Source organism: Marmota monax, unplaced genomic scaffold (genome assembly GCF_021218885.2).
Source record: "Marmota monax isolate L192 unplaced genomic scaffold, Marmota_monax_Labrador192_F-V1.1 WCK01_AAM20220418_F8-fsc00035, whole genome shotgun sequence".
In the NCBI taxonomy this organism is placed as follows: Eukaryota; Metazoa; Chordata; class Mammalia; order Rodentia; family Sciuridae; genus Marmota; species Marmota monax.
This window is the reverse complement of record NW_026691961.1, coordinates 543,109-554,362: the sequence shown is the minus strand read 5'-3', so window position 1 is coordinate 554,362 and position 11,254 is coordinate 543,109. Positions and strand designations below refer to the sequence as shown.

At 47.9% G+C, this 11,254-nt stretch overlaps 1 protein-coding gene and 1 long non-coding RNA gene across 3 annotated transcripts in view; one reads left to right on the top strand and one right to left on the bottom strand.

The window, feature by feature from the left end:
* Window positions 1-4,260: 4,260 nt before the first annotated feature.
* LOC124082714 (olfactory receptor 2T11-like) overlaps window positions 4,261-11,254 on the bottom strand; it is an 11,530-nt gene continuing 4,536 nt past the window's right edge. The window contains exon 3 of the mRNA XM_046429173.2: window positions 4,261-9,745. Within this exon, the coding sequence (XP_046285129.1) occupies window positions 8,659-9,618 (960 nt within the window). The 5' untranslated portion in view covers window positions 9,619-9,745 and the 3' untranslated portion in view covers window positions 4,261-8,658. The remainder of the gene's footprint in view (window positions 9,746-11,254) is intronic.
* The window catches only part of LOC124082863 (uncharacterized), a 26,216-nt gene continuing 24,830 nt past the window's right edge, over window positions 9,869-11,254 (top strand). For both annotated transcript variants that reach the window (XR_006848532.2, XR_009225297.1), the window contains exon 1: window positions 9,869-10,008. This is a non-coding gene — a long non-coding RNA (uncharacterized LOC124082863). The remainder of the gene's footprint in view (window positions 10,009-11,254) is intronic.

The window sequence follows — 11,254 nt, the reverse complement described above, 5'->3', positions numbered from 1 at the left end:
GCATAACAAGACAACCACAATGTCTTGCATACACTGTGACCTTCAAGCCTGCCTGCTTTGCAAAAACCCTGGACAATGGGCTTCCTGGGTGCAGCAGGATAATAACAGGATGTTCCTAGCACTGCAACTGTAGGATAGCTGCAAAAATGTTTCTACCTCTGTAACTTTTTCATGCACAAGGAAGCCTCTTGATGACTCACAAGCCTTGAACCATTTACAATGCCCCTACAGTTTATATATATATATATATATATATATATATATAGAGAGAGAGAGAGAGAGAGAGAGAGAGAGAGAGAGAGAGGGAGGGAGAGGGAGGGAGAGGGAGAGAGGGTGTCTCTGATTATGAGACCCTCTATAATAAACGTGTGTGCTAGCTCTGGGTCACTGCTCCTCAACCATAGGACATCAGAGGTCAGTGTCCCATCTGACCCCCGTTTTCTCTCTTTAAACATTTATGTATCTTTCTAATCTCCCATTGCCATTCGCCGGTTTGTAGGGTTTGGCAGGTTGTGGCATGTCTTGGTTTGGATTTCATCGGGATTTGGGACCTTTAGAAGATATCTGTCACTCTTTAGCTCTGCTGAACCCCAGAGTTGCTGGGGCACAGGAGCCACTATCCTGATTACCTTGGACTTCCCAGCAGCTGGGTTTGCTTTGTCATCCCAGGGCCTGAAGCTTGGAGGGTGTGGTGCTGTTGCAATTGTGCCCAGGAGCTCAGGATGCAGGGCTCTGGCTGTCACTCTGACTGCCACAGGTCACTGCACACCTGCTCCCCCCACAGGGTCCTCTTCAACTGACATAGAGCATGGTGGCTGTCTGCAAGCAAGGACCTGTGGTTGTGGGTTCTCCATGAGTGGTCTGTGGTGCAGAAGCATCCTCCTTGGCCAACAGAACCCCAGGAAATTGCCCCTGCTTCTGGATAAAGAAACCCAGCCACATCAACTGGACTGTAGCTCCCACTGCCCAAGGTTATGAACCAGGGTCCTGCTCCCCTGCACTGACTGAGATAGAGACCACATCCCGCCCATGTCCAAATGCCCATGGGCTGCTACCAGTGGTCACAGGTGCCATCCATCTCTGCTGCCTGAGACGGAGACAGCTGTCCCACCTTTGTCCAAGTTCCCTCTGGGTTGTGACAGTGATGCAGGTGACATTTCTCTCCTCACTCAGGACAGAGGCTGTCTTCCTAATGGATCTGAGCTCCTTGCCTACTGCTGTGAATGTGAATCCCTGTGTCTGAGCTCCTCTCTGCCCTGGTTGTGCGCTGTGGGTTAGACCAGCACTTTCTGCGTGGGGCTGTTCCTGCCCACTCCCCTTGTCCACGTGGGGGTGCAGTGACTTTAGCGACCATAGCTACCCTCTACAAGTTTGTCATAGTTGGATCAGTGAGCTACAGGGGCTATTTGACAGCTGCTCTCCCAAAGTGGGAGGCGCAGTTGACTTAAGTTCTCCTCAGGCAGCAGGCCAGATGCGGGATCCAGGGGATGGCTGCCTGTGGGGCTGGGCTGTCTGTCCATGATTGGGTGGAACTGCTTGATCTCTTTCTGTGCCTCCTGCTCCTCCCACACTTACCTTGACCTGCCTTCTCCAGCTGCGGTGGGGAGGGAGTGACGGGCTTCTCCCCTCTCCTTGTCCAGGTTTGGGGCTGGGGAACTCCGTCCTCATTTTCTGTTCCAGGATCCCAACTTCAAGCCCTACCCCACCCCAGGCCTCAGAATGTCTACTACTGGGCCTTGGGCCTTTGCTCTGTCACCCATCTTCCTGGCCAGCTGTTCCTCACTACCCCTGGGGAGGGTTGGGGTCACCACTGTACCTTCTTCCCAGACTGTCCTTTACTTTGAGAATCTGAACACACTGTGTTGACAGGTACTGTTTGGATTAAGCAAGCTTGCTGGTCCTTCCCCTTCCTGTACCCTGTGGCACCTGAGGAAAGGGAGGTCAGTGGAACATCATAATCCTGAGCTGGCCCTCTCAGTTCCCCTAGCCAAGCCAAGGGACCACAGAGAGCACCCAGGTGGGGAGGTCACCTTGGGATCGATGGGGTCTTGAAGGGTCCTGGCTTTCCGGCTTGCACATTGAGGACAGGGACAGCTAACATGATATGCACAGGGTAGATCTGTGCAGGTATGCCAGTGGGCTGCCGGTCACACAAGGACACAGAGGACACAGCACACCAAGCAATCTGCTGCTGCTGATGTCCCTGCTCCCACAACCCAGCTTACAAAGCCCTCTCCCAGTGATGACTGGAGCTGAGCTGAGAGCACTGTGGAAAGGACATGCTCATCTGACCTGCCACCACCAGATAGCCACTAGGGAGAGGGCAATGCCTGGTGACCTGTCACCTTCAGACAGATTGCCACCAGAGAGGGGGTGCTGCCTGGAGAAGCACACTGAGGGCTTGTCACCTCCAGACACTCTGTCACCAGGGAGGGGGCGCTGCCTGATGAAGCACTGAGGAGTGGAGGTGCCATTGCTCAGCCTGTTGCCAACAGCTCTTCTCAATGAAGCCTGGGCCCCCAACTTACTCTGGGTCATTTCCTTGGTCTCCTGGAAACCGATCCCTCTGTCACAGCACAGCTGGACTGTGGACACAATACCTGATGTTCACATCTACTTCCAGGTGCAGTTTTCTGTTCTCATTGAGTGGACAATGTGCTATATCACTCCCCAGCTCCCCTGAAGTCATCAGCCCTTGGGCTGGCACATTGCACACTGTGCGAGCCCGGGGTATCATCTTTATTCCTCCTTACTCAAGCTTACCTCTCCTCTTCTCACTCCTGCTTAACTCCATCTCCTTACTCATGCTTACCTCTCCCATCCATATGCCTTCTTACCTTTCCACTCCTCACTCCTGCTTACCTCCCCTCTCCATACTCCTGCTCCCCTCTTCTCTCCTTACTCCTGTTTACCTCCTCTCTCCTTACTCCTGCTTCCCTCTTCTCTACTTATTCCTGCTTACCTCTCCACTCCTTACTCCTGCTTACCCGCCTCTCCTTACTCCTCTCCTTACTCCTGCTTACCTCCCGTATGCTTACTTCTGCTTACCTCTCCTCTCCTTACTCCTGCTCATTGGGCTGTTTCCCCACCCTTTCAGACCATGGAGCTGCTCATTGAGGGACTTTTTTTGTCTCCGCCCACGCGACCCAGCCAATCGGCCTCAAGAGCAGGAGGAGTGGGGGTGCTGAGAGGCTTGTGGGAAGCCAGTGGTGGCAGTTGGGTTCTGAGGGAAATCCTGAAGAGCTCATGTGGTATGGCATGTGTTCTAAAAATAAAGTTCATTTCTGCTTGATAAGTGGCTCCTGAATTGTGCCCAGCCAGACTGCGGCATTTGGTGGCCCATACGGGGAACAAACACGGGACCTTGGCGTTATCAGCACCAAGCTCTACCTTTTGAGCTGATTGTTTGGGTACTAAAAATGTAAAAGTTTGATCAGGTGTAACCATTATTTGACCCATCAGTGAAAATATTTGGAGCATTCATGATAGGTGTTTTTCTTGTCATTTTTGGAAAAATTACAGGATGCAATGACCACAAAGACAATAAAGGATTAGATGGTAAGTGGTTATCAAATGAAACATTAGATTTGCACATGATTATTGCCCAAGTATTTAACTCATTAGCTAACTCATCAATTTGATCCATATGAGCATCACTGCAGAGGAGCCAATCAGCTGGCAGCTGGAAGTTTGCTGGGGCCACTGTGAGCCAATCATCAGCTGGCAGCTGGAAGTTTGCTGGGGCCCCTTCGGCTGTGGCTCTCAACATCTCCTCCTCTCTGTTTAAACAACAAGCATGTGGCTTAGGGACCGTGCCTGCCTTAGGTTGTCCAACACTGCATATGGTCCTTACCCATCATTGGATGAGCTGACCTTAAGGCGTCGGCCTCCTGTCTTAGGTTGGTACCATTGCAATTGGATCTTACCTGTCATTGACTACCGGTCCAGTATACAGCCACACCTGTGGATAGGTCTTTGTACCAGCGGGGGGGTGAGGTTCTTTGCCTCACCTCTGTTGGCCCCCAAATTTTAGCTGAATGACCATCACAAGCAGAAGGGAGGAGGATACACCAAGCCAATTGACTTGGAAAAATTGTACCACTGAAGACACCATCAGCAAAAATATCCCAACACTACCACAAGTCGCTGCACCAACAGATAGTTCACAATGCATACAAGTGATTTCACAATGCATACAAGTGATACATAGTCCAGGCAAGTTCTGCAAGCAGTTCAGTGATAGCTATTGCAGAAGCTTTAGATTGGTTTTATCTTTGTAATTATGTAACATTCCAGAAGGCACTAAAAGAAAACAATTTTCTGAACAATTTACATTATCTTGAACAGAATTATTAAATATAATGAAAAGGAAAGGTGAAAGTAAACAAATAGATCTGTTAACCTCCTTTTTTATTCACATATTAAAACAATCCTCAACAGCTGTTTACCCAATTTAAATTAAACCATTTAAATCACGTGAATAAAAAAATATTTGGATCCATTTTTTCATGAGCGCTCATCATATATGATATATGGACATACGTACATACAAACATACAACACAAAACACAAGTGCGCACACATAATATAATACATACAACACATAACATAATAGTAAAGGCCTTATAACTTTTTACAGGTGAAATCTCCATTGCAATGTTTAAAAACTCTGTAGTCAAAAAATAGAACTGATCAGCAAAACATTAACCTAGGTCTGTATGAGCTCAAAAAACAAAATAGAACTTCATGATGTGGGAAATGGCAGTAATAAAATAGATATTGAAAAAGACATCCTGGTTCTGTCACAGATGTAAGGATAGCCAAACTGGAGTTCTGGATATCAGCTGTTATGGATTTGAGCCAAATCATCTTCTTTTTGGTCTGTAGAAATCGATTTAGTTAATCTCTCTGGAATCCAAATCGGCTGCTGTTCTCCCTGTGGAAACACACAAACAGACCCCCAACTCCAGACAATTCCTGGGTCAGGACCTTTCCATTGTCCTGTTAGAATATCCTTCCAAAGTACCTTGGGCTTATGTACATTTTTTGGACACATATGCCTTTCTGCAGCACTAAGCCCTGATGAATCCAAATTTAAAAAGTTTAGAGTAAAAAGGGTTATTTTAAGTTTATCTTTGGGGAATATATACCCCTTCCCAATTCCCTCTTTTTGCTTTAATAAGTACATTTTAATAGTTTGATGAGCTCTTTCAACTATGCCTTGTCCCTGTGGATTGTATGGGATTTCTGTTGTATGAGTAATGCCAAATGATGAGCAAAATTGTTTAAAAGAGGTAGAAGTATAACCAGGGGCATTATCTGTTTTTAACTGTTTTGGAACGCCCACAGTGGCAAAATTTTGTAAGCAATGAGCTATAATATCTTTAGTTTTTTCTCCGGCATGAAGGGAGCCCATCAAAAATCCAGAAGAAGTATCAACTGTAACATGCAAATATTTTAATTTTCCAAATTCTGGCAAGTGTGTGATGTCCATCTGCCAAATATGGTTAGGTATCAGTCCTCTAGGATTGACTCCAAGATTAACTTGTGGTAAAATGTCACACAATTTTGACATTGTTTTATTATGTGTCTAGCTTGTTCCTTAGTTATTTTAAAACACTTTTGTAAAGTATTAGCATTGACATGGAACTTTTTATGAAAATTTGTAGCTTCTTCTAGTGTAGAGAAAATATGTATGTCATGTGTAGTTTTATCTGCTAAATCATTGCCCAAACTAAGGGCTCCAGGCAATCCTGTATGTGCCCTGATATGTCCTATAAAGAATGGATCTTGAACAGATGTCTGAAATTTTTTGATATTGTCTTGGAGTTGGCTATGTTTCCTCAAAACAGCCAGTTTGAATTCTTGCTCTGGGACATCCACACCCATCTCCAGCTGATGAGGAGCAGCCACTAGGTCTTTAGCCAGATTCTGGTGCCCTATTTGCTCTCCCCCTCCTGTTTTTTCCCGTAGAGGAGATTGAACCCTGTTGTGGTTTACCACTGAGCCACATCCCCCATCCTTGTTATTGTTATTGTTTTATATTTTGAGACAGTGACTCGGCTGGCTTTGAACCTGCACCTTCCTGCCTCAGCCTCCTGGTTCACTGTGATCACCAGCCTACCTCACTGCACCTGGCTGCTCTCATCTTTAAGGGTGTGTGTCTGGGTCTTCACTGCGGAACTTGGCATTAATACTCGTCTCCGCCACCTCTTTCTACTTGTGTCTTCGAGGGGGTCTGTCATGGCCTTGTGCAGACTGTGGGCTTCTCGACTTGGGGGTGTTGCTCTTCTTGGCACTATTGGTGTGCTTAGCCCAGGTCTGCTGCTGATGCAGGGATCTTGAACCCTGCAGAACTTTCTCTTGGGCAGGAGGTAGAAATCGCTGGGTCCCAGGAATCCAGGGTAGCTCTTCCCTAGTGGGATCACCTAGGATGCTCCCTGAGACTAGCACTTTCCTGCGTTTCCCTCCAGTCTGGACCCTGCAGATCCCGCAGACTCAGCCTTCCTGGAAGGGCCCTTGTAGGTCAGCAGGCTTCTTGCCATCAGCTTCAAGTTCTAAAACTATTGCTGTAATTTAGTGCATCACCTCCAGTACAATGTAAATTTCCTGGCTCTGGTGGTTATTTTATGGTTGTGTAAAATGTCAATATTAACAGAAATTGGAAACCTACTGTTCAAATCCTACCACTTTTCTGCATATCTGAGAGTGGTTCAAAATAAAAGTTAATAAAGTTTAGAGTTGTGTTTCTCTGCCATGAAGAGTGTGTGGTGGTTGAAGACCGGCGGGCTCCAGAGGGCTGGTCGTGTACTATTTCTTGACCTGGGTCATTTCATGAATGTGGTGCTCACTGAGCAGTAGGTTTGTTTTGGCATGTCTGCGTGCTATGTCCCACCACACGAGAACAAGTCAACACAACTCATCACATACTCAGTTGGCTCATAAGGCCTGCTGCCACGTCTGCCACTGTGTGGAGTCACTTACCTCCGAAGAATGCAAAATGCATGTTCCCAGGCAAATAGCTCCCTTTGTTGTAGCACCTGGGGTAACTTTTTTTTCTTTAAACTTTTTTTCTTTACAAGATTAGATGAAGCAGTTTGATTAAGAAAAAATATTTATATCTGTACATTTCTCTCGTATTAATTTTAGGAATATATCTGATAAAAATAAGAAAGAAAATACTTATGCAAATTTCTATTTGGCAGTAAATAGTACAGAGTTCTCATGTGACTCGTTTTCTTTTATTGATGTTTCTGGAGCAATTGCAGAATGGAAACTTGTGCCTGTCACTCAGGGCGGGCATCACGAGGGGCCAACTGCACATGAGTGACCTGCCCACATCCCCCAGGACTCACTCATCCAGACCAAGCACTGTGGCGGCATCCAGGATGGGAGAGTTGAGGCTTCTGGCCCTGATGCAGTCAGCAGTTATGACCCTTCCCAGGATGCGGCGTGTGTGTGCTGTGACGTCAGATGTGGCCTCTGCTGCCTCTGAGCACCTGCTAGTACTCACAGGCTCTCCCATTCCCCATCAGTGCTGCTCACCCATGGATTGGAGCTGCATATTTTGGTGGTGGCTGCACCCAGCACTCCAAGGTGATCCCAGGGCTCCCACCAGGGAAAGCATGGTTAAACTGTGAGGCGACTTCTCTTCCGTGTCATTTGTGGATTGGTAGGCTTCCCTTGCTACCACAAACATAGTCACAGAAAAGCAGCAGACATGTGGCGACTGTTTAGGAATTTTCATTTTGTCCATCTCCAGTAGCTAGGAGGCCCTGTGCCCGGTGGGAGGTTGCTGTGAACTCCACTGTGGGTGTTTTTCCCCAGAGAAAAGAACAGATGACTTCTTTACATTCCTACAGTACGAGGAATCAGTTGTTTTTGATATCTTGCCAAAAGGACCCAATGAGTGAAACATCCTGGTGCCAGAGTACCGGGCCAGAGGCCTGACCCTGGAGGTCCAAAAATCAGTTACCCAATCACCCAAAAATCCAAACGGGAATGGCCATGGTGACAAGCATGAAAGGGACTTTGATTAGTGCAGACACATGGGGAGGACGAGGGGACACAGGACCTCTGACCTTTTGAGTCAGAGTCTGGCTAAGTTGCTCAGTCTGGACTTGAGCTTGAGACCGTCCGGCCTCTCCTCCTGAGTCACGGGGGTTACAGGTGTGGCCATCCTACCCTGCAGCTGGAGGCTTTTCACAGCTGCCAAAGCAGGTGGTCTTAGTCAGGTGTGGTCTGTCCATGGTTACCTCAGCCCTGGCCAGGAGGGCCCTGCCCCAGATGAGGAAGCTGCTGTTGCCCAAGGGTGGCCTCCACTGTTCACTGACCTGTGGCTCCTGGACTCTAAGGAGACACAGAGCAAAGATGCAAAACAGGCAGAAGTGCTGAGCTTTGCCTCCTCCACTGACCCCCGCCAGGCCTGTGCAGGCAAAAGGGAAGGGTGTAAGCCCTCCCCACGGCCAAAATCCAGACCAGGTGAGTGCTCTTTTTTTATGAATTTTTTAATTTGTTTTAATTAGTAGATAGTAGAATGCATTTATGCACTTTGATATATTAATTGTAAGTAGACTTTGATGGCTGACAAAGCAGTCTAGGGGAGCCAGGCACATGGAGAGTAACCTCTGGAGGACCTGTCCTTGTGTTACTGAGTCTCTACGCCTTATCTGCAGCTACTTTCTGAGCAGGGGAGCAGTGGGCAAATACCCTCTCCAATGCCCCCAGGACATCCCTGTTTCTGAGACTGTAGATGAGAGGGTTAAGCATGGGTGTGACAATGGTATAGAAGGCGGACACTGCCTTGTCCTGTTCGGGTGTGTGGAATGACAGGGGCAGCACATATGTGTAGAAGGTAGCCCCGTAGAAAATGCTGACCACAGTCAGGTGGGATGAACACGTGGTGAAGGCCTTTTTGCGGCCCTCAGCAGAGCGCATGCGGTGGACAGTGAGCAAGATGAGCGCATAGGAAGTGGAGATGATAGAGATGGGGATGAGCAGCATGAGGACGCAGCAGAGGTACATCAGGGTCTCATACAAGGACGTGTCAGCACAGGCCAGTTTGAGAACTGCAGGGATCTCACAGAAAAAATGGTTGATTTGGTGGGAGCCACAGTAAGGGACATTCATGGTGATGGGCGTGAGCAGAAAGCCATCAAGTGAGCCCCCAAACCAGGCACCAGCAGCCAGCAGAAGACACATCTTGCGGTTCATGAGAACTGGGTACCTAAGAGGGTTGCAGATAGCCACATAACGGTCATAGGCCATGAGGCCCAGCAGGAAGAACTCTGAACCAGCCGTGGTCGAGTACAGGAAGATCTGGATGCCACAGGACACAAAGGAAATGGTCCTCTCTGTAGAAACCATGTCCACCAGGAGCTTTGGGACAGTGGTACAGATGAAAAGGGTGTCCATGATGGACAGCTGGCTGAGCAGGAAGTACATGGGGGTGTGGAGGCGGGAGTCCACCTGAATCAAGACTGTCATGACCACATTTGCAGTGACAGCCACCACGAAAATGGCAAAGATGACCGTGAAAACAATCCCCGTGGCCTCCGCACTCACCAGAAGCCCCAAGAGAACAAAGTCGGAGGTAGACGTTCTGTTTCCTGTTGACATTGCCAGTGGCAGCTCCAGGGGATCAGGGACACCTCAGGACCAGGAGGAAGGGTGGGAAGAGCCAGGTCAGGATGGGGACACCACTCTGCACAGGGGCTGGCGTGGAGGGATTTTTCCAGGGCAGGAGCTGGAGAAAAACAAACCAGCAAACTTATCCCAGAGCAGCCGCAGAGGTGACCCTGTTTCTTCTTGGCAAGTGGCCCTCCTGGCACTGCCTGTGGTCACGCTGCTGTGTGCAGAGGATGGCGAGGGTAGATATCTCTGGCCCTGGAGCAGAGACTCACCGCGTCTGTTCTGCTCACTCTTTCTGCAATTCCCACAGCCAGAGCAGGACTAAGTGAATGCCACTGGAGAACATGACCGGCTGACTGATGGACTGACCGGCTGACGGTGAGTGAAATGAACAGCTGAGGACATGAAGGTGGGAACATGCGCAGGGCTTCCGGAATGGAGTGCCCGGGACGTTGGGTTCCTGTGTCTTACTGCAGGCACCTCAGCGGGGCTACCCTGCTCCACTGCACTGCCGCCCTCACCTCCTAGCACAGCTGTCTGCAAACAGCTTCCAGATCAAATTCTGAAAGACAGTTCTGATTCTGCCCCTGGGCTGCTGCCCTTTGCTGCTGTGGGCTTGGGAAACGGGCAAAGGAGGTTGAAAGCAGAATGTTGGCAGCTGGAAGCTGTCAGCGAGAGACTGAGGAGCAGGCGCCCCCAAGCTAGGAGTCTGTGGATGGTCCCCTGCCCTGAGGCAAGAGCTGAGCTGGGGTGGGGCCGCACTGGGTAGGTATATAGAAGAGGACAGCAACCTGCCATAGTAGGAAGGGACTTTCATCCCTAAAGATTTATTTAAAAAAGAGAAAAAGAGCATACATAAAGTCCCTTCCCCAGGGGTTGGCACCAGCAGCCTGAGAATCACATATTTATGCACATGAAAATGAGGCCCAGCAGGTGGGTGCCAGGTGACGCTGCTGTTGGGTTTTGTCCATTCACAAATGGCAGCCAGACAACCTCAGCTCACTCGCTAGGGGTGCCAGATCTAGTAGACAAGAACACAGGGTGCCAGTTCTATGTCTTAATCATCACAATTTTTGTTGTATTATAAGTTTGTGATATAGTTAAATTTTAAAAAATCCCCATTATCTGAAATTCACATCTATCTGTTTGTACTTACCTGATTTCACAAAGATTCAAGAATTGAAATAACAGTGAGAAGTCACCAACAGTATAGGTAAAACTTAATGGAAACTAACACAAAAATGGAGATTCTAACATTAAAATTAGATTGTCTTTCTCAAAATTTTCCTCCGATTTATTTGTTCAAATTATCTGCAAGTAGCTCACATCTATGGCCTCTTTTGTCAGGCCTCCTAGGAGGACCTTGTGGCCAAAGCTCTGAGAAGTCCTGCCAGTGAGTCCTTAGCCTCTTGATCCATTCATGTAAATTCAATTCCATTTCCAAAGGACAGGTGAAAATATTGTCTATGATGTTTTTATTAAAATCCATTAATAGATTAGAGATATTCTATTTTTTACTCCAAGAACTTCCTATAAAGCTAATCCACACTAAGGCCGCAAGAATATATCTTCTCTTTGTTGCATTAATAGAACTCAAACATTTTATCCGAAAGCATAAACTAGT